At 36.6% G+C, this 22,836-nt stretch overlaps 1 protein-coding gene across 1 annotated transcript in view; it reads right to left on the reverse strand.

Annotated features, from left to right (window-relative positions):
• Positions 1–22,836, reverse strand: part of HIBCH (3-hydroxyisobutyryl-CoA hydrolase) — a 63,939-nt gene that overhangs the window by 9,003 nt on the left and 32,100 nt on the right. Inside the window, exons 7-11 of the mRNA XM_012776877.3 lie at positions 19,682–19,760; positions 16,273–16,418; positions 14,572–14,658; positions 7,713–7,771; positions 6,927–7,008 (exon numbers count right to left, since the gene is read on the reverse strand). Of these exons, the coding sequence (XP_012632331.1) occupies positions 6,927–7,008; positions 7,713–7,771; positions 14,572–14,658; positions 16,273–16,418; positions 19,682–19,760 (453 nt within the window). The remainder of the gene's footprint in view (positions 1–6,926; positions 7,009–7,712; positions 7,772–14,571; positions 14,659–16,272; positions 16,419–19,681; positions 19,761–22,836) is intronic.

A 22,836-nucleotide genomic window follows, 5' to 3' on the forward strand; every position in this document is an offset into this window, starting at 1 on the left:
CGCCTCTGTAGAAGTCTCACATTGTGCTAAGAGGCCCCTCCCTTAATAGATCCATTTTGCTGACAAAAATCGCCAGTTTGCCTTAGCAGGAGCAGTACCCATATTATCACAGGTGAACACCTGGCAGAACTTCATTCCCAATGCTAAAAGGTACATTTTAGGGAGTGACACAGCCACCCTGACTTTTCTAGTCTGCAAGATCAATGAAGCGGTAACTCTCTTCACTGCAGTGGTGTGCGAGCTCACAATCATCCCTCAGCACTACCATTACAGTTACCTGCCTGTGGTTTCTATTTCTTGCTTTGGCACTTTATGTGCCATCTGGATTTCTCAAAACAATCAATCTATCTCTTGTTATATTTCCTCCATTCGCTACCAATTAATTTCATAGGAAAGGCCCCTAAGCCCATGTATCTGGGCTTGTCTCAAACATACACAAAGAAATGCGAAAACCTCATTTAAAAATCTATTGGTTCAGAGTTTTCATGAAATACATTTTCAAAGGCAGACATCACATAAGAAGAAACTGGTGTACTGACCACCCAAGGATCCTTACAGTTTCCAACAACTCTTAGTATGCTGACAATTGAGCACAGAAGCTCAGAGTTGGGACTCCAGAGTCAGACAGCTCTGGGTTGGAATTCCAGCTCCACCACCTCCTACATGAATGCCCTTAGTTTCCTCATTTGTACAATAGTGGTAATACTACTACCTGCCTCATAAATGGTATGGCAGTACAGGGTAGTGCAATGTGTCAGAAATCAAGCAAAACAAGGGAGGGAAGGAATACTTATGGAGCACATTTCCCTTAGCCCCCAAGGAAGTACTTTAAAGTGTTTAATCCCAATGTGGAAAAGGGCAAGGCATGCCCACTTTACAGATGAGGAAACCAGGTCTGATACAAATGTGTACAAGGTCACAGAGAAAGCGAAAGAGCTGGAATCCAAACCCAAGGCTGCTGACTCTAAAGCCTACCTTCTTCTACCATATAAGGCTATAAAAGTAGTCAAGAATGTCAAAGCTGAAAAGTAGAAAAGAAAAAAGAGTGAAGAGGACACTGCATCAGGTGATAAACAGAAGTGAATAAAAACTTATCTGTGTAATCTGGATAGCAAAGGGGAAGATAAAGTCTGGATGGTAGCTTGAAGAAAAACAGGGTCAAGGGAAGGCTTTTTAAATTTTTTTTGGAGGAAAGCTTTTTGAAAATAATGGCAGAAAAAAATGTGCCACTAACTCAAGAAGGTAAAATTGAGGATACTGAAAGAGGGAGATGACTGATGTAATTAATTCCTAACAGAGGCAGGAAAGGACGGAATGAGAGCACAGATGGGGCCCTTGGCAAAGAATGAGAAACATGTTAGAAGAAATCAAAGGGAAGATGAAAAAGTTAAAGGAGTACATTTAATATAGCTTCAATCATTAAAAAGGAAATACATAAGACTCGTCTGAAAAATTTGATAAATGATTAGGACTTGAAACTTCAGCTATCTCAGAAATGTACATTGATATAATTCTGTACCCACATAACGTAGTGAACATATTTCTACTTCTTGTAAAACACTGGTCAGTGTTCTAACCAATTTATCTGACCTGTGAAAGAGTAGTTGTTTAAAGAATAATTAGTGGGAAAGAAGATAGTTGTCCCCCTGCTTTCCAAGAGCCAACATCTTTTTTTCCTTTATCAAATGATTCACATTCTCATCTCAATTCAACAATATTACTGAGCATTTATTATGCAACAGACACTTCATGAGTGATAATAATAAACAGGACAGTGTCCTTGCACTCAAATATTATCAGCATTATAATCATTGCCCTTTGGGTAAGACTCCCAGGTACTCTTCTTTTGACAAGCTTTGTCAAGTCCTGAGGAATTTCTAATAAAAGGAAAACTCACGTATTGCCTCTACCATCCCCCCGCCCCCCTTCAGGAGTCTCCCAGAACACCCAATAATATATAGTATGACATGCATTGTCACTAGAAAAACAATTTTCAACATGCCTACTGATACAATTAGAAACATATTCAATACACCTATTGATACAATTAGAAGAATTCTACCAAGTAGGCCTCAGGGTGGCTGAAGGGCTAAACAGATAAGCACCAAATCTTCCTTTGATTCGCTGTATGATCTTAGAAAAATCATCTTTTAAGGTTTTTTCCCTTTATAAAAACAGGATATTATTTATAACATTCTCTAAAACTCTAGGCTCTTGTTAGATTTAATCCCCAAAGAAGGAATTTGTTACAGCTAATTTTATTTGTAAGCTCGACTGGGCCATGGGATGCCCAGATACTTGACTAAACGTCATTTCTGAGTGTGTCTGTGAGGGTGCTACTGGGCAAGATTAGCCTTTGAATCGGTGGACGGAGTAAAGCAGATGGCCCTACCCAGTGTGGGTGGGCATCATCCAATCTGCCGAGGGCTTCAACAGAACAAAAAGGTGAAGGAAGGCTGGATTAGGCCTCTCCTTTTTGCCTGACTCTTTGAGTTGGGACATCAAGTCTTCTCACATCTTCAAACTCAGACTCGAATCTACACAGACTGGCTGAATCTACACAGAGATGAACTGGCTCTCTATCTCTCAGGCCTTCAAACTACACCACCAGCTCTGCTGGGTCTTCAACTTGCAGACAGCAGATTGTGGGACTTCTCAGCCTGCAAAATTGCTTGATCCAATACCTTACAATAAATCTCTTCCTAGATATTTTATATATTGTTATATATATTTATTTATTTATTTATTTATATATGTAATATATATATATTTATTTATCTCTTGTTTCTCTGGAGAACCCTAATATAGAACTCTGTTTAGAAGTCATCTATTAATATATTTAAATCATTTTACTTTTTAAAAATACATTAAAAATAGTTCCTACTGAAGACTTTCTATTAAGAACTAAAAAAAGTAAAAAAGGGCTGGGCGAGGTAGCTCACGCCTGTAATCCTAGCACTCTGGGAGGCCGAGGCGGGCGGATTGCTCTGCTCGAGGTCAGGAGTTCGAAACCAGCCTGAGCTAGAGCGAGACCCCGTCTCTACTATAAATAGAAAGAAATTAATTGGCCAACTAATACATATAGAAAAAATTAGCCGGGCATGGTGGCGCATGCCTGTTGTCCCAGCTACCTGGGAGGCTGAGGCAGCAGGATCACTTGAGCCCAGGAGTTTGAGGTTGCTGTGAGCTAGGCTGACGCCATGGCACTCACTCTAGCCTGGGCAACAAAGTGAGACTCTGTCTCAAAAAAAAAAAAAGTAAAAAAGAAATAAATATTTAAAATTTTTTAAATAAAAAAAAAGAAAAAAAAATAGTGCTGATACTGATTTCCATTAAGTAGAGAGACAATGAACAGGAAATGAGGGCTTAAGAAGCTAATTAAAGGAAACAAATTGGTTTGTTCCCTATCTAACTGAAAGGAATACATAAAGGTGTAGGATGAATAAACATGGGTGTAATTTTGCTGTCCTCTGAATACAGGCTATAGTATACCATTTTGTGGTTGCTTACAATATTGCCACTAAAGATCTGAAGCTGTGTTGTGTTTTTGTTTAAATGGGAAACATCTCTTAGCATCTGCCTTCAGGGTTGAATGAAATTAAATTGAAGGAAGAATTTAAACCTAATAAATCACATCATCTGTTATTTTCAAACCAGGAAACAAAAGTCCTGTTATATCTTGCATATTAAATAGGTCTTTGATTTTTTAAACTAGTTTAAATCAGTCATAGTTAGATTTATGTTTTGCTATGAATTGTAAATATTTTTCTAAATAATTATCTTATATGTTATATACTTCTATCTATAAATCTTTTCAAGGCGTATTTAGACAACAAACCAATACAAAATACTTAAACTAGAACAAATCAAAGTCTACTTCACTGATTAGTACAGTTTCACAGAAACATTTTTTAATGTATTTTCACCATTCTGAAATGTCATGTTACCATATAAAGACCAAAAAGCCCTTTGCTTAAAGAAATGGCACTCGTATTTCTTTTATCTACAGTAAAAGGCTTAGGGCTAGTGCAAGAAGAGTGTCTTTTATAACCTGATCATAAGACTTTTCTGGTAATTTCCTAAAAGCATTATCAATTTAAATAAAATGAAAAGATAGTGTGTAAAGATGCAAGTATTGCCAATACACGATATCCTAAATGTTCACAATAGCGTTGAGGGGTCACTGAGGTCCATTAGTGAACTGGAAAACTGTTTTCTCTTCCTGTCTACATAAATTCATATATTTTCCCCTTAAAGTTAACTGTATTCTTGCCCCAAAGGCACAATGTATCCATCAACACTGCCATTAAACTGCTCTTATTAATAGCAATGAATAGTGTAGTATAATGGGTATCTTCAGCAAATATAATGCATACCTCTATAAAGCAAACTATTTTTAACATAATTTGGCATATCAATTTTATTTCTTAAATAGTTTTACTGACATATAACTTATATGGTAAAATTTGCTCATTTTAAGTGCCTAGTTCTATAAGTTTTATTTTGCTTTTTATTTTTTTAAGCAGGAGTGTTTTCTTTTTTTAATTTTTTTTTTATTTCAGCGTATTATGGGGATACAAATGTTTAGGTTATGTGTATTGCCCTTGCCCCACCTGAGTCAGAGCTTCAAGCTTGTCTATCCCCAGACAGTGCACACCACACCCATTAGGTGTGTATATTCCCACCCCCTACTCCCCTCCCATCTGCCTGACACCCGATGAATGTTATTACCATGTGTACACTTAAGTGTTGATCAGTTAATACCAATATGATGGTTAAGTACATGTGGATATTTTGTTTTTTAGAGACAGGGTCTTGCTATGTCACCCAGCCTGGAATACAGTGGTATGATCATAGCTCACTGTAACCTCAAACTCCTGAGCTCAAGCAATCCTCCTAGCTTAGCCTTCCAAGAAGCTGGGACTACAGGTGCATGCCAGCACACCTGGCTAAATTATTTTGCGTGTGTAGAGATGCGGTCTCTGAGCAAATTTCAGCATATAAGTTATATGTCAGTAAAACTATTTCAGAAATAAAATCGAGAAAGATTTTTAAAACACTGTATGTTTTTATTTAATGATTGACAAATACACTGAACAGATTGTGTTCTTCCTCACAATCTTGGAGAGAAAGGAACCTCTAAGACATAAAGTAGATGGTTGCAACTTAGAGGACACAGACATAGACTAGATCATGGGGACCTGCAGAAGAGACAGGAATCCCCAAAGAGCTCTACAGGGCCTAGGAGAAATCCCAAAGGCTTACTGGCAAAAGTGTTAGAATCTTTTTAAAAATCTTTTCAAACATTTGATCTGCAAACCTTTCAACAAATCACTAACAACTATTTTCTCCTTCAGAATTTTTTCTGTGTTTCTAGCTGACATAATTAAAAGCAGCCCTGTACCTAAGCTCTGCGAGGAAGACTCAGTGGGAATGTTTCGATCCTCACATCATGTTCCCAGCAGACACTAATAATCTGGAGCTACGTTCATTTGCCAGAGCTGTAGATCCACTGTATAAAAATGAAAACCTGTCCTTCCAATGAGAGTGCTTATCATGATCCCAGCTGTGATTTGTGGTTTGTCAAGTATTCGTCTCTGAATACAGAATAACCATATAGCCAGAGGAATGGAAAGAAAATTGAAAGACTATATAGTTCCTAACCCTCCATTTTAGGGTAGGCCATTGGTTTTAAAATAATATGGTTAGTTGCATATCTGTACTGCTTTAAAGTGACACCACATTGCCTATAAGGTTATATGCTGCATGAATACTTTCAAATGAAGTTGCTAAGTGAATAATTACTTAGGCCCTATTGCTGGGAGAAAAAAATAGGAACACTAGTTTTTATATTGCTTTGGAAACAACAGAACCAACTTAAAGTCAGAATCCTTGAAAAACAAAACAATTTACATTTACATAATCACTCCTAAAAGTTAATATTAATAGTAACAATCTACATTTGTGAGTTAGGGAAATACATGGCTGAGCTACCCACTCTAATTTATGCCTATCCTTGAAAGTTAATAAAATTCTAATACTAAATAAGATCCTAAGAGACAATTTGAGATTTCCTCCATAAGAATACAGTAACAATAGGGAAATGTTTTCATCTTCACAAGACTTTATTAAAATGTTTGTAAGTTTTCTGACAACTGAAATACTGTGATTATATCTATAAATAGAAAAATATTATAAGATAAAGACAGGCCAAAACACCTTTTAAAAGTATGAAGAAACATACTTTTTCTCTCCTTTGTGTAGAAGTCTGAAATACTCCAAGTTTCATCATCATACAATATGTCCAAGAATATCAATACCTAGTATGCACACATTTATACAAAAATAGCTTTTCTTCTCCTGTTACTAGTTGAGTTATACTGTAGAAAGATCAAAGTGTACCTAATGCAGAAACACTGCTTAAGACTCACTTAAGGTGGCAGATGGAGTCTCTTGCTAGTTTAAAAAGGATCACTTTTTTATTAAACCTCCTGCTTAGAAAAAACATATGCTGATCTACTGCATATTAAATAGAATTTATAGATCAATGTCACAATTGCAGTATACCATAAAGTGACTATTCTTTAGTGACTCAACCCTTCTAATAAAAATGTCCCTAAAACTTTCCCCCACAGGACAAGGAGGACTATTTAGAAATGAAACATGCTTACTAAAGTCCTTCTCTGCTACATTCAAAGGACATAAACCAGCTTGGCTTTTTCCTTCAACAATTTAGACATAGCACTTGGGTTTAGGTCAAGGCTAGTGTAACTATTTTCTGAAGCTCGCCTGAATTTGGAAAAAAAAGACAACAAGAAAACAATGCAGTGGGCTAAGTCACTACCACAGAGCACCCTTACCCCTCAGAGAGGCTTTCCTGTCACAAGACTTCACCATGCTCAGGGCAGAAAGGAGCTCAATATTACCTTCAACTGCTCTAGGGCAAAAGATGAACCATCTTGCCGTAAGTTTTCAATAATCTGCTCCATGGTATTGGCTGAAAAACAACTATAAAAAAAGGAAACACGATTTCATCAATGTGCAAATGATTTCTTATTTCTAACATACCAATGAATCTGAACACAGGCCTACCCCACCCCCCATTTCAATAATGAAGAATTTTCCAATCTATTTTACAAGATGGTGAAATAGAACATTGCTTCCCTAGGTAAGCGTTTGCAGTCTACCTTCACTAATGCAAAATACAACCTAAATTTTCTCTTTCGCTTTCTTGCATCTATTGTATTTATACGTAAATAAGTATTTCAGCTGTGAAAAACTGATGCTTCTAAAATGTAGACATGGCTGTCTTAATTTCCAGTAGTTTTCCTCCTCTTGTTTCCTGAAGCTACTCTATCTCTCAAAATCATTGCACAAACCTTTTTGCTGATCACCTTGATAAGACCTTAGATGATAACTTCACAAAGATAAAAGTTAATTCAATTATTTTCTAGCCTCTCCCACTTAAATAACAAATGATGTTTTGCACTAAGATGAATTAGCATGGTAGATTACTTAAATTTAATGAACTTATTTTGCCTAGAAAGAATGGAAAAGAAGCTACTTTCAGAGGTAAGTGAAAATAAAAGCACTATGCTATCTGATCTCAGAATTCTATGCATTATCAAACATAATGCAATTACAGTGTTAGCAATTTCAATGTAATATAGTCTTTCCAAAGGGGTAAATATAATTGAGATCTCTTTAAGTACCTGTTTATTTTGTCCATGTGTTCCTCAAGTACAAAAGACTTGTCTTTATCAATCTTGGACTGTTTGAAAAGAAAAGTCTTTTAATAAATTTGAAGTATAATTTTTAAATATTATAAATTTCATATTTAATGATACTTTGTGACAGATTATCACTTCCAAATTACATCTACGAGCCTCAAGTAACTACTGTTGTATGCTCAAAATTCACAGTATGTAGTACTCTAGTTCTTAAAAGTATGGAGTGTAAAAGTGTTCTTGTATTTTTATTTATATGTCATTATGTATGGTACATTATCATTAAAATGTTATCTATAGGCCGGGCGCTGTGGCTCACGCCTGTAATCCTAGCTCTTGGGAGGCCGAGGCGGGCGGATTGCTCAAGGTCAGGAGTTCAATACCAGCCTGAGCAAGAGCGAGACCCCGTCTCTACTATAAATAGAAAGAAATTAATTGGCCAACTGATATATATATAAAAAATTAGCCGGGCATGGTGGCGCATGCCTGTAGTCCCAGCTACTCGGGAGGCTGAGGCAGGAGGATCGCTTGAGCCCAGGAGTTTGAGGTTGCTGTGAGCTAGGCTGACGCCACGGCACTCACTCTAGCCTGGACAACAAAGTGAGACTCTGTCTCAAAAAATAAAAAAAAAAAAAAAAAAAAAAAAAAAAAAAAAACAAAATGTTATCTATACATTTAAGGACTATAAGAGACCTGAGAGGTCATCCTGCCCCAATGTCCATCTGAGCTAGTAATTTCCACTACATCCCTGGTATGCCTGCAGCTCTGACTTCCGGGGTGAGAAAATAGTACCCCAGGAAGAAGCTCACAGGTGCAGGAACAACTATGATAATTAGGTTTTTGATATTATTTTAATTCTGGACCAAAAATCAGTTCTCTCATGTTCATAGTTGTAGTTAATCTCTTTCACCTTAATCATTTCCCACATGGCACACACAGTTCTGTGTCCCCTCACAATCTAGGTGACTTGTTCTTATGGACAAGTTCCAGTTTATCAAGGTCATTCTTCAAGTGTAGGACACATACCTTAGCTACAGGTGTGGCTGGATAATAGAAAAGTAGAGAGGGTTCCACGTGCCCTTGTCTGCATGGATACAACACTTTTACTAATAGCACTAACTCTGGGTTATTGCTGAGGCAGGCCTATTATGCAGCTGATATACACTGAGCTCCAATCAATAAAAACTGTCTTTTTTTTTCCAACCTGTGTCATTGTAAGCTGTTTCTCCCTCATCCTGTAATTATGAATTTAGTACTTTGGACTGAAGTGCAATATTTTCATTTACCTTTATTAAATTTTACATTGTTACTATTAAACATCACTCTAAACTCAAAGGATTGTTTTTTCATCCATATTCTTTTGCCTAATTTATTTTTCTTAGTTTCAAATCAACTTGATCAAAATGCTGTCAACAGTCTCATCGAAATCACTGAGAAAATACTGAGTCCAAGATGACTTCCCTATAGACTAATCCTACACTTTTAACAGAACTCTTTGATAAGGCCCTCAACCCCCACATACCACAATCTGTCCCATAGGTACCCAGCTCGATAACATGAGACTGTTAAATGCTCTGATAAAAAGGGATGAAGTCCTCATGTGCTCTGTAACCATATTGCACTGCATATTCACTGTACTCAGTGGCCCTGTCAACCCGCACTCGTGTTCTTCAGTTCTGGGTAATTTTTTTTGTACTATTTCTCTAAACACTTCCTTCCTTCTATCTTCTATTATGAATTCCTAATGATTAGATATTGGACCTCCTGGAATAATACCTCTAGTTGTCTATTATCTCACTTTTCCATCTCATTATTCTCCTTAGTTTTCCTCGATCATCAATTTTAATCTATTTGTTGTGGGTTTTTTCCATTTTTGCTTTCCAATTTTTAATTTACAGGCAAAATTTGTTTACTACACTTTTGTTTATTGTACTTTGCAGAGACTGCACTTTATATATATATATTTTTTTTACAAACTGAAGATTTGTGGTAACCCTGCATCACAAGTCCATCAGCACCATTTTTCCAACGGCATGTGCTCACTTTGTGTCTGTGTCACATGTTGGTAATTCTTGCAAAATTTCAAACTTTTCATAATTGTTGTATCTGCTGTGGTGATCTGTGATTAGTGATCTTTGATGTTATCATTGTATAATAATTGTTTTAGGATGTCCTGAACCATGCCCATGTAAGACAGTGAACTTAATCGATAAGTGTTGTGAATGTTCTGACTGTTTCTCCTACTGGCCATTCCCTGACTCACTTTTCTAGAGCCTCCCTGTTCCCTGAGGCATGACAATATTGGTATTAGGCTAATTAATAACCCTACAATGACCTCTAAGTGTTCAAGTAAAAAGAAGAGTCACATGTCTCTCACTTTAAATCAAAAGGTAAAAATAATTAAGCTTAGTGAGGAAGGCATGTCCGAAGCCAAAAGAAGCCAAAAAGCTAGGCCTCCTGTGCCAAAAATGCCTGCTAGCCAAGCTGTGACTGCAAAGAAAAGTTCTTGAAGGAAATTAAAAGTGCTATTGCAGTGAATACACGAATGATAAGAAAGTGAAACAGCCTTATTGCTAATATGGAGAAAGTTTGAGTGGTCTGGATACATCTAACCATCTACAGCATTTCATCAAGCCAAAGCTTAATCCAGAGCAAGGCCCTAACTCTTTAATTCTATGAAAGCTGAGAAAGGCAAGGAAGCTCCAGAAGAAAAGTTTGAAGCTATCAAAGGTTGCGTCATGAGATTTAAGAAAAGAATCCATCTCCATAACATAAAAGTGCAAGATGAAGCAGCAAGTGCTGATGGAAAAGTTGCAACGAGTCATCCAAAAGATCTAAAAACATCACTGATGAAGGTGGCTACACTAATAACAAGAGTTTCAATGTAGACACAACAGCCTTCTATTGGAAGAAAATGCCATCTAGGACTTTCATAGCTAGAGAGAAGTCAATGCCCAGCTTCAAAGCTTCAAAGGGCAGGCTGACTCTCTTGTTAGGGGATGATGATGTAACTGGTGACTAACTTGAAGCCAACCCTCATTTACCATTCTGCAAATCCTAGCCTTTAAGAATTATGTTAAGTCGACTCTGCCTATGCTCTACAAATAAAGCCTGGATGACAGCACATCTGTTGACAGCATGGTTTACTAAATATTTTAAGCTCACTGTTGAGAACTATTGCTCAGGAAAAAAAGATTATTTTCAAAATATTACTGCCCACTGACAATGCACCTAGTCAGCCAAAAGCTCTGATGGAGACACATAAGTAGATCAATGATGTTTTCATGTCTGATAACACAATATCCATTCTTCAGCCCATGGATCAAGGAATAATTTTGACTTTTACATCTTAGTATTAATAGTTAAGAAATATAGTTTGTAAGGCTATATAGCTGCCAGAGATAGTGATTCTTCCAATGGATCTGGGCAAAAACAAAAGTGAAAACCTCCTGGAAAGGATTCACCATGCTAGATGCCATTAAGAACATCTGTGATTCACAGAAGCCGGTCTAACTATCAACATTAATAGGAGTTTGGAAGAAGGTGATTCCAACCCTCATGTATGACATTGAGGAGTTCAAGACTTCAGAGGAGGAAGTAAGTGCAAATGTGGTAGAAACTGCAAGGTAACTAGAATTAGAAGTGGAACCTGGAGATGTGACTGAATTGCTGCAATTTCATGATAAAGCTTGAACAGGTAAGGAATTGCTTCTTATGAATGAGCAAAGAAAGCAGTTTCTAGAGATGCAAACTACTCCTGTTTAAGATGCTGTGAACATTGCTGAAATGACAAAGGATTTAGAATATTCTATAAATTTAGTTGATAAAGCAGCAGCAGGGTTTGAGAGGATTGACTCCAATTTTGAAAGAAATTCTACTGTGGGGAAAATACTATCAAACAGCATCACACGTTCCAGAGAAATCTTTTGTGAAAGGAAGAGTCAATGGATGTGGCAAACGTCACTACAGTCTTAATTTAAGCAATCACCACAGCCACTCCCAACCTTCAGCAACCACCACCCTGATGGGTCAACATCCATCTACATCGAGGTAAGACCATCCACTAGCAAAGAGATTACAACTTAATAGACTACACACACTCAATAGACTACAGCATAGTGAAAACGTTTTTATATGCACTGGGAAACCAAAAAATTTGTGTGACTAGCTTTACTGTGGTGGTCTGGAACTAAACCCACAAAAATCTCTGAGTATACCCTGTTATTGTCCTTTGCATTCTTCTCTTTACAACATCTCTCATCGTTTCATAGATAAAATGTTTTCCTCTTATCTGAAGATAAAAATTATAGCTTGGTGTTTTTGTGGGGTTTTTTTCCTCCTCCTTCCATTGTCTGCTTCCTTCCAGTGCCTTTTTGTTTTGGCCCAGCAAAACATGTTATTCTGTGTGATGTACTAAAATTTGTAATCATTGTGTATAATATAAATTGCAGTTCTAGGACTGTCAATTATATGATACATTATAAGATGATCAGGCAAGTTCCTGGGTGTGTTATTAAGAAGTCCATGAATGTTCTTCCTGACGGGTTTTTTCCTTTTTCTTCCAATGCATTGCTTGGGAATGAGGTAGTATACAACAGTTCTGTAAGCCAACTAGGGAAAGGGGCTAGAGGTCTTCCCCATTTATTTAGGTCATTAAATATGAAATGTCTGATTTCAAACCAAAAGTTTAGCTTATTATATCTCAAACAAGAAGCAGTACAATTAATCAGCTATGTACCTAAACTAGGTTTTAGCCATCTCAAGGGTAGCCTGTCTATGCCAACAGCGAAGAAGCCTGGAGAGCAAGTGGTGATGAAATTGCAAAAGGCATTTTCCACAGCTTGTTGAGAATTGAAGATTTTTTTCCTTGCAAGAACTGGTCGAATACCTAGAAGAATTGGTAGTCAATTGGTGCAAATTCTGGTGAATATGGTGGATGACAGAGTTTCTAATTCCAGCTTCTGTAGTTTGAGCAGCGTTGTTTTTTGTGACATATGGTCTTCCAAGAGGATTGGTCCGTCTCTAATTGACCAAACTCAGCTGCTTAATTGCAAGCATCCTCATCATTTTGTCCAATTGGTTGCAGTAGACATCCACTGTAATCAACTGACCAGGTTTCATGAAGCTGTAGTGGGTAATGCCAATACTGGACTACCACACAGACACCATTAGCTTTTTTGGATAAATATTTGGTTTTGGACTGTGCTTTGGCACTTCATCTTTATCCAACCATTGTGCCAAACAATTGCAATTGTCAAAAAGAATCCATTTTTCGTCACACATTATATGGTGTAGAAATGGTTTACCTTTATATCAAGACAGCAAAGAAAGGCAAACTTTGAGACAATTTATCTTCTGAATGCTCGTTTAATTCATGTGGAACCCATCTATCCAGCTTCTTTACCTTGCAAATTTGTTTCAAATAGTCCAATATTGTTGGAATAGTAATGTCAAACCTTGCTAATTCACAGTAGGTTGAGGTGGATTTGTTTCCACTATAGTTTTCAGTTCATCATTATCCACCTAGGTCTCAGGTTACCCACATGCCTCATTTTCAAGATTAAAATCACCAGAATGGAACTTCTCCAACCATCAACATACTGTGCATTCATCAGCCACATCCTTCCCAAAAAATTCATTGATATTTTGAGCTGTCTGCACTGCACTGGTTCCATGACAGAACGCATACTCGAAAACAACACAACTTTTTGACTTATCCATGGTTTCACAAAAACTGCTTTAAGAAAAACTACAACACTCACAAGCCAAACCATGTGTTTGCAAGAATGATCCTTCGCAATAAAAATAAAACAAGAATGTCAAAGTGAAATGTCATAGATAACAACTGTCAAACTTAGTACTTAAGGAAATCAGACATTTCATACTTAATAACCTAATAGTATGCTTCTCCTCTTTTCAATATAGCATCTCACCCATCTTGCCCTCAGGTAGACCTGTTTCCTATTTGATTTGGTCTAAGGAGTAAAGCCTCTACTCTTCTGCCAGACTATGAGAGGACATCTGCTCTTGGTTGTACAGAACCAACTTTTGGAGGTCTAACGGCTGTTTATAAAAACTTACCAGAAATCTTTTTTTTTCTACCCTACTCCACGCCCCAGTTTTCCAAGGGACTTGGTGACTTTAGAAAAGTCTACAGCAAGAATCGGCTGGCTTTTTACTGGCTTCCCCCACTGAAGGAGATGATTTCGGCATTCTTAGTCTAAGTTGCCCCCACCTTTCTGATTTCAAGCTTCCAAAATACTGACTTCTCAAGTCTACCACTGTCTCCTCATCTGTTCTATTTGTCATTGCAGATTTATGTCTTTTTTTATTCCTTTATTACAATTTCAGTGGAGTTTTAGGAGGGAGCATGTATTTAAATCATCATGTTTAACTAGAAGTCATGCAGTGTTTTTAAAGATTCTTGGCTCTTGCAAGAAAATTTAAGTCAGACAACGTAAGGAATTAAATGCTACAATATACTTTATTATTAAATGGATATATATCAGAGTTTCACTTTAGCAGCTCTAGGAATAGTGTCAACACTGAACATCCATTACAGAAATGCCATACTGTGTTGTAAAAAGCCTTTGCAAGGGCTGACCACGAGGCAATGTACTGAAGTTCCCTGAAATGGGAAGACAACTGTGCAGCTGCACCGTAAAGAAGCCATCTTACTAGGTGGCTATCCTAATAATTGTGAAACACTGATACTCCCACCCAGCTTTAAAGTATAATAAATAAATCCCCAGTACATTTATTTACATCCACCAACTGCTAATTTTTTAATCACTTTCCTTTCCCCATGAATTAAAACCTGAGGTTAGTACATTAACAAGATTACCTCTGTATGGTAAGATTCTAAGACATCTGCAATATTTTCTTTTGAAGGAGATTTCAAGGCTAACAAATCTTCCTCTAGCATGCTCAACTAAAGAGGGAAAAAAAAAGGAAAACAAATTTGAAACCCCACAGAAACACAGAAAGCTTCTTTAAAATCTCATATTCTTTTTTAGAATCCTCGTCTTAAAATCATGATGCTCTCTCTTTAGCTGAGTCACTGAAAGACATTTTGACTGAAGTTGATACATTTTTATTCATTAAAAAATATTCACTGAAGGTGCATAGGCATTCCCACACAGCAAATGTTGCCTCAACGGGAATGGATAAAGATAGAAGACAAATAAATACATTTACCTTTGTTTCCCTCTGGCTATGGAGCACTTGAAATGTGGTATTGTGACCAAAGATCCAGGTTATAAATTTTATTTTGAATTAATTTTAATTAAAATTGCCATACATGATCAGTGGCTATCGCAGTCAAGGCACAACACAACAATATAATATAGCTCCACTTACCTCTCCATCTAATCCCTTACATGTGTATCCTACACTCAGCCAAACAGGACTTTTTACTGTTTCTAAAATATAGCTAACACTTTCCTACCCCTGTGGTTTCATTAAATGCTTCCTCTACTTGGAATGTCTTTTCCTGATAATACTCACCTTACGGCCAGGTGAACTGCAAACTATGAAAAAACTTCTAGTCCTTTTTTTACGGGTAAGCTCTTCCTCCTTTCAATACTCTGAATATTTTCTTTGTATTTTATTTTTACACTTAACCACACTTTACTCTGCCAGATGATACAAATGGTTATTGAGATTTTACACTCACCTCTAACCCCATCCCTAAAGTGTATTAACTCATTTTTGTATCTTCTACAGGCCCTGAGTATGGCAGTCTACCACCAAGAGACATATTCTACCCATCCACGTGGTTCACAGGTGAGACAAGCCAGTCCAGCCAGAGTGAGCTAAATCAGCTGAAGCAGAATAAATCCCAGGTCTCTTGCTGGGAAATCTGGGGCAAAACTACCTTGAACTGGGTTTTCTGTTACATGTAACACAAGGAGTTTCAACTACTCTGGTAATACTGTCGTCCCATTTTTACAGATGGAAAAACTGCAAAACAGGGTCAGAGAAGGTAAATTCAAGCCAGGATTGATTTAAATTCCAGCTATCTACATATTCTTTGCCACTATGTTGTCCTGTGCTAAGAAAATTGGCCACACTGTTGAAACAAAGACGACAAAGTAACAAGTGTTCCACTGTAGATATGCTTTAGAAAAGTCACAAGATCATATTTTATAAATGCAATTATTTTAAATGCACTTGGGAAATGCACAACCAAGAAAACCCTTCAGAATGTCTTTATAAAATAAAAGCCTTTTTATATATAGATTTTTTTTTAGACTTAAAGTAGGCATTACTGAGATTCTAATTATTCATTTAAAAATATTCACTTGAAGGTGCCAGGCACAATAACTCCAAATTCAGAATTCATTATCTCCATTTTGTGTAAGAGGAAATTGAGAATTAGACGGGTTAAGCACCTTCCCCAAGATCACACAGATAGAAGCAATAGATCCAGGATTTCACACCCATGTCCACCAAAAGCCTGTGGTCTCAACCACTCCCAGCGCCTCCTCATGCAATATTTTGTGTTGTCATTCCAACAGCACAAAACACACATCCAAACAATTACCTTTTCAGAATCTACAAAGTGTGTAGCAATTCCTGCTCTGTACACATCTCTTCCTTTTAGTCTGAATCCTGTTAATGCAAGGAAGTAACCAAGTTTTCCTTGAAGTCTTGGCAAGAAATAACCTCCACCCACATCAGGAAATAATCCTGTAATTAAATATAACAAAAAGAGATAACAGTGATTCAAATGAAAGACCAATACAACCTCTTTACCTTTAGATCACACCACCATTTCTCTGTGGAGTCTGAATCTATACTATAAATATCATTAACCTAAGTACTATACAATACAATCGGTACCACAATAGACTTGTTTTTGTGCTATATAAAAATTGTGCTAACTTAACTTGGATATTTTTCAAAATCTTCCTGTCTTGTTTCTATAGAATTCAGTAAAGTATGTGATGACACAATGTTTTGTATGTGAGAAGTACTCAAAAATGTTACCTAAATTTTCTTAGCACTAATTTACTTTTTAAGAATCTGTGAAACAGGATTATTAATTATTTCCCGTGCTTATTATTCTTTCCAAATAATAAGCATGGGAAAAAACATACGTAATAACCTATGGGCTATTATATTATGGAAAAATTCATTAGTATCATTTAAATAATTTCCCAAATTTAGTCAATTACCTAATATTCAAGATATTTAAAGATTGATGCAATAACCTTTAGTCCTACTAAATGAACAAGTTTATACCTAATAAAATCACTTGCATTTACACTTTTCTTAACCATCAGTATTTTTAAAATTCCCTCTCTACTGGTAACAATTGAAAATAGCATATATACAAACAATTGCCAGCATACTACTTTTGTTGTTTAAGGTTTCCTTAAACAATTGTAACACTCTAGTTTTATAATCCGTATATCTATTCCAAGGTTGCTTCATTTGATGAAGCTAACACAAAAACACAAGCACTCAAATTCTTTCCAGTTCTACTTGGCAAAAAGTTTCTAGACTTAAAAGAATAAGCAGCATGCTACTGTTAATAGAAACATCTCCTAGCATCTCAAGCCAGCTAAGTCTCCAGTTGGACTCACAACCTGTCCCACCATTCCCACCATCTTCCTCCAGCATCACCCACCTCAAAAAAGGATACAGTCATCCAGCCTCAATACCTTCTCTGGTATCACCAGAGACCTTGCCCCTTAATCCCTACCAGGAACTACAACCTGTTGATTCCTCCTCTAAACGGGTCTCCACACAATAGCCAAAGTGATCTTTTCAAAAAAACAAATCCTAATCAGAGTCTTATGTAAACATAACAAAAAAACCCTTCCATGGGTGCCTACTTCTCTTGGATTAAAACAAACACCTCTATAAGTCTTCAAGGTGCCTAAACACTTGTTCATTTACATCTCTTACTGCTCACTTACCTCATTCCAGACACTCTGGCCTCCTTTCAGTTCCCTAACATTCCACACTCCTGCCTGCCTCATTCATCAGCAGAATTCTGCCCAAGTGAAAACACCCTCAATCCTGAAATATGTTCTTCTCTTCCAGGCCACTACATTCTCTCTTTGCCCCCTTGCCTCAATTGTTGCTTCTTTCCAGTCTCCCTTGCTGGCTCCACTTCCTTTGCTTGAATTCTTGCTTTCTGTGCCTAGGCTTGATATGGGGCTATCTCCTCTTCCCTATGTATATTTTCCTTAGGTCCTATGACTTCGGATAGCTTTTATATGCTGATTACTCCCTGTTATGGACTCAACTGTGTCCCTCCAAAATCCCTATATTGAAGCTGTGAACTAAAATAAAACCCCAAGCCGCCCACTGAATGAATGAAGCCCTCTTGGCCAAGGGGACCCCAGAGAAAGCTCAAAACTCAGTTCTCAGCCATGACACAATGTGAAGTCAGACATGCCTCATTTTACCCCCTCCCTTGCTAATGGCCATCAGGTTTTTTTTCCTAAGGGCTAAATATAAACCAATCTCACGGTCCAGACACAGCATTCTTTCCTGGTAAGAGACCACCAACCATGAAGTGGGTTTAACCAGGAGTTTGAGGTTGAGCTATGATGACACTACTGCTCTCTAGCCCAGGCAACAGAGCAAGATGCTGTCTCCAAAAAAAAAAAAAAAAAAAAAAAGCAAATACAAAATTCCAAATAAAATTTTAGTAAAGCAAACATAACACCAATCAGAGTAATTCACCATTAACAGACTAAGAAAAAAATTAGCAGCTCAGCAGATGCAAAAAAAAAAACATTTCACAAATCCAAAATTCATTCCTAATAAAAAAACCCTCAGCAATCTGGGACTGGAAGGAAACTTCCTTACTCTGATAAAGGACACCTATGAAAAAGCTACACCTTAATATCAAACTTAATTGGTGAAAGACTGAATGCATTCTCTTAAGATCAGGAACAAGGGAAGAATGTCCACTCTCATCATTTCTATTCAATATTGAGAGTTCTACCCAGTGCAATAAGCAAGAGAAAGAAATAAAGCGTATCTAGATGAGAAAGGAAAAAGTAAAACTGACATTATTTGTAAATGACATAATTGTCTATTTAGGAATGCTAGTGCAATTTACAAAATAGCAACTAACACTAATAAGTGAGCTTGGTAAGTTTGCAGTGTATGAGGTCAATACAAAAATCAATTGTATTTCTATACTGGTAACTAACAATCAGAGCTGAAAATTTTTTTAAATTATAATTTATAATATACCTTGCTCACAGATCTGAAGACTCAATATTGTTTGGATGTCAATTTTCCCTAAATTGATCTACAGATTCTAGACAATCCAAATCAAAATCACAGGAGGCTTTTTTGTTGACATTGACAAACTCACCCTAAAATTCATATAGAAATACAAAGGACATAGCCAAAAGAACCTGAGGGGAAAAAAGAACAAAGCTGGAAGATTACTACTACCTGATTTCAAGACTAACTATAAAGCAACAGTAATCAAGATGAAGTGATATTGGCACCGAAATCAACATAAAATAGACAACTGACAAAGGAGCAAAGGCAATTCAGTGGCAAAATAACAGTCTTTTCAACAAATGGTGCTGGAATAATTGTAATTTCCATATACAAAATAATAACTTTGGTCTATATCTTTGATCTGTATCTCTCACCATATACAAAAATTAACTCAAAATGATCACAGATCTAAATGCAAGAATATATTACCTAAATAATCTTTTATCTAAAATTACTACAGTGTGTTTCTTCAGTTAATATTCTTGGTTTGTGTTTTCAGATACAATTATTGAGCTAATATAAACTTTTAGTTATCTTCCTGTTTAATTTCTTTTTTAAAGTTCTTATTGTATCTCACACAAAATTCCATCAATTCCTTCACCAGCATAATCTAAAATGCATCAAAAGATGATTCCAAAAGGAACCATTAAAACATTGTGTTTTTTTCGCTTTTTTTTTTTTTTTTTTTTTTTTACCTATTGCTGTTTCTGGCATTGCAAAAAGAGACTTTTCTGTAGCCACTCGAAATTGCCCATGAACTGAGAGACCAACTCCCTAGAGAAATAAGGCAAAAAAAAAATGTTTAATATAATGTTTTAAAAAAAACATATTCACACACTCACAAACATTGCAAAGCAAGTGAAATGCCTTTAGATTCCATAGGAATTTGTTTCAGAAGATAGGCTGGAGGGTAGTTCTAAACCATACCATTTCAGACACATTTACTGGACAAAAATATATGGGAATCCCTGATATCCAAAGTAGATTTGTTTTAGCCAAGATATTTCCAATTAGTATTCTATGTTATGCTTCAGGTCCTCTTCCCCAATTCCCTGTCATTTCAAAACAGATACAGCATTCTAAAATAACTCTTCTCTGAAACACTGAGAGTTGCTTGTTAGTGTAATCAAAAGAGCAAAATCAAGTCAGGAGCAGTGGCAGGTGCCTGTAGTCTCAGCTACCTGGGAGGCTCAGCTGAGGTGGGAGGATCACTTGAGCCCAAGAGTTTGAGTCCAGCCTGGGCAACATAGTGAGACCCCATCTCTTTGAAAAAAGAAAAGAAATACAACCAAGCTATTCTAGCAAATTTCAGTTGCTTTGAATAGAATATTAACACAGTTTATTTATTCACATATTTTACAAAATAAAATTAGCAACATCATTTTTCTCAGATATAACATTTAACGGGGCCAATTATAAAACTCTCAAAAATTGGTTATTAGACACTCAAGTTTTAGAAAATGAAAAGATTTGGCTGAAAGTCTCCATCTCTGACTTGTTAAATGTCACTGAAAGCAATATACCAATCATCTCTGAATACCAGATGTTTTTTAATAAGTTGAAATGAGAGGTACACACCTAATGACAAAGTACCCAGTTGCTCAGTTGCTCACATTGTAACATACATTTCCTATGTTATTTTCTTTTCACATTATTCAGAACTTCTATTTGATTCTTTTAGTTCTCATTCTTAATCCCTTTTCACCAGTTTCTCTTTGACATCAGATAATTAAATGACTTAAAGTATCTGGAACAATGTTAAGCTCTTAAAAGTTCTATAAATGTTAGCTAAAAAGAAAGGGCCTCATTTCTGGCTTCTTTTAATTTTTCACTACAATTTCCTCAACTCCTTAAAGTGTTTTCACACTCATTTCAGCAATTTATAAGTTCTTAAAGCTTTTAAGCATTTCATTAAGAAAATACTCAGGTTCGTACCCCCATAATATGATGAAATAAAAAAAATAGAAAATACTCAGAAAAACATATAATTTCTTATAAACTTTATGTACTGCATGCTAAGCTTAAAATTTAAAAGATCATGTCCAGGCCGGGCGCTGTGGCTCACGCCTGTAATCCTAGCTCTTGGGAGGCCGAGGCGGGCGGATTGCTCAAGGTCAGGAGTTCAAAACCAGCCTGAGCAAGAGCGAGACCCCGTCTCTACTATAAATAGAAAGAAATTAATTGGCCAACTGATATATATATAAAAAAAAAAAAAATTAGCCGGGCATGGTGGCGCATGCCTGTAGTCCCAGCTACTCGGGAGGCTGAGGCAGGAGGATCGCTTGAGCCCAGGAGTTTGAGGTTGCTGTGAGCTAGGCTGACGCCACGGCACTCACTCTAGCCTGGACAACAAAGTGAGACTCTGTCTCAAAAAAAAAAAAAAAAAAGATCATGTCCATAAACATGAAAATGAATAAAATTCTTCAGTCACTACCTATATCCTTTGATGTCAACATTTATAAATTATACTCTGTATAAGCAAATATGATGTTATAGGTATTCAATTAGGACATAGACAATATTAAATTATATATACTTCAAGACTACATAAAATCTTACAAATTCTTATAAAAATAAAACGCTGGTTATATTAATCATTCCATATATTATTTTAAGTGCCCTTGCCTTATATTCTGTTCTCTTAGCTTATCACACTGCAACTGAAAGTTAAGGAATGTGTTGTTAAGAACTTTGAAACTGCTAATCTAGTCCAACCCTTTCTTTTAGACTATGTTCTATGGAGCCCTAGGACTCAGAAGAGCTGGATCAGTCTAGAGCTGCCCAGCAGGCGATCTCCAGGCCTCACTGGCTGACCCTGCCTCCATTATAACTCCTCTGGTTATGCCCCCACCTCTTTGAATTAACTTTGAATTCCACCAACAGCACATGACTATATTCCCCTTTATTAAACATTTACATATAAAGTCTGACAATAACCCTGATCCTAGTTTTGTCAGTCTCTCCCCAGAGTAACACAGTTATTATCAGTTTGGTAAGTAACTCTTCAGATTTTTGTCCCCCGATGTATTGCTAATATTTGAACAAATGTGTACATCTATATGATATATATATGTAATAACATGTAACTGTCTATATATAAAACTCAAGCTCTATTCCATGGCCTGCAAAACTCTACATAATCTGGCCCAGCCTACCTATCTATCTCCTACCACTCTTCCCATGCTCATTCTACTAGGCACAGGGGCTTTGGGTCATTCCTCCAAGATTTCAAGCTTTTACAATTTGAATTAATCATAACATTTTAAAGTAAGAAAGACATACCAGAAAAAGCCAATGCCTGTTCAATCACTACTTTTTTCCTCTAAAGGAATCCACTCTGCCCAGCAGTAGCTGAACCAGAAATGGGAACAGGACCCAAGGGCAGCCAATTGGGACTAACCAGAATACTGAGGGCTGGGGAATAATGGGGGTGGGGGAGGGTGTGAGTTAGATAAGGTTCTTACTCTTAGTTATTTAAACTAAAACACAGTGGGCAGCTGTCAGTCGATGACAGGCAATGAAGCTTAAAGGTCATCTGAAATTCGAGCAACAGAAGACATGACAGCCAAGTAAACGCTGAAATTATATGGGGTAGGGACTAAAAAACTGAGAAAGCTGTAGCCTGTACAAGACAGAAAAACATATAAAAAGGTGTTTTTCTATCTCTATAGAAAGAAAAATAGGTGAATTTAATTTGCCTTAAATTCACATCTGCAGTCCAATTTTCAGAGAGATAAACTATGCTGTTTTGTCCTTCTATTCACATTTGATCCCTGAACTTGTCTAATAACTGCCCCATTCTCTTTTGTGGATTTGAGTGAGTCTCCATCCTTTTCAATTAAAAAAAAAA

The sequence above is a fragment of the Microcebus murinus genome, chromosome 8, assembly GCF_040939455.1.
Source record: "Microcebus murinus isolate Inina chromosome 8, M.murinus_Inina_mat1.0, whole genome shotgun sequence".
Classification (NCBI taxonomy): domain Eukaryota; kingdom Metazoa; phylum Chordata; class Mammalia; order Primates; family Cheirogaleidae; genus Microcebus; species Microcebus murinus.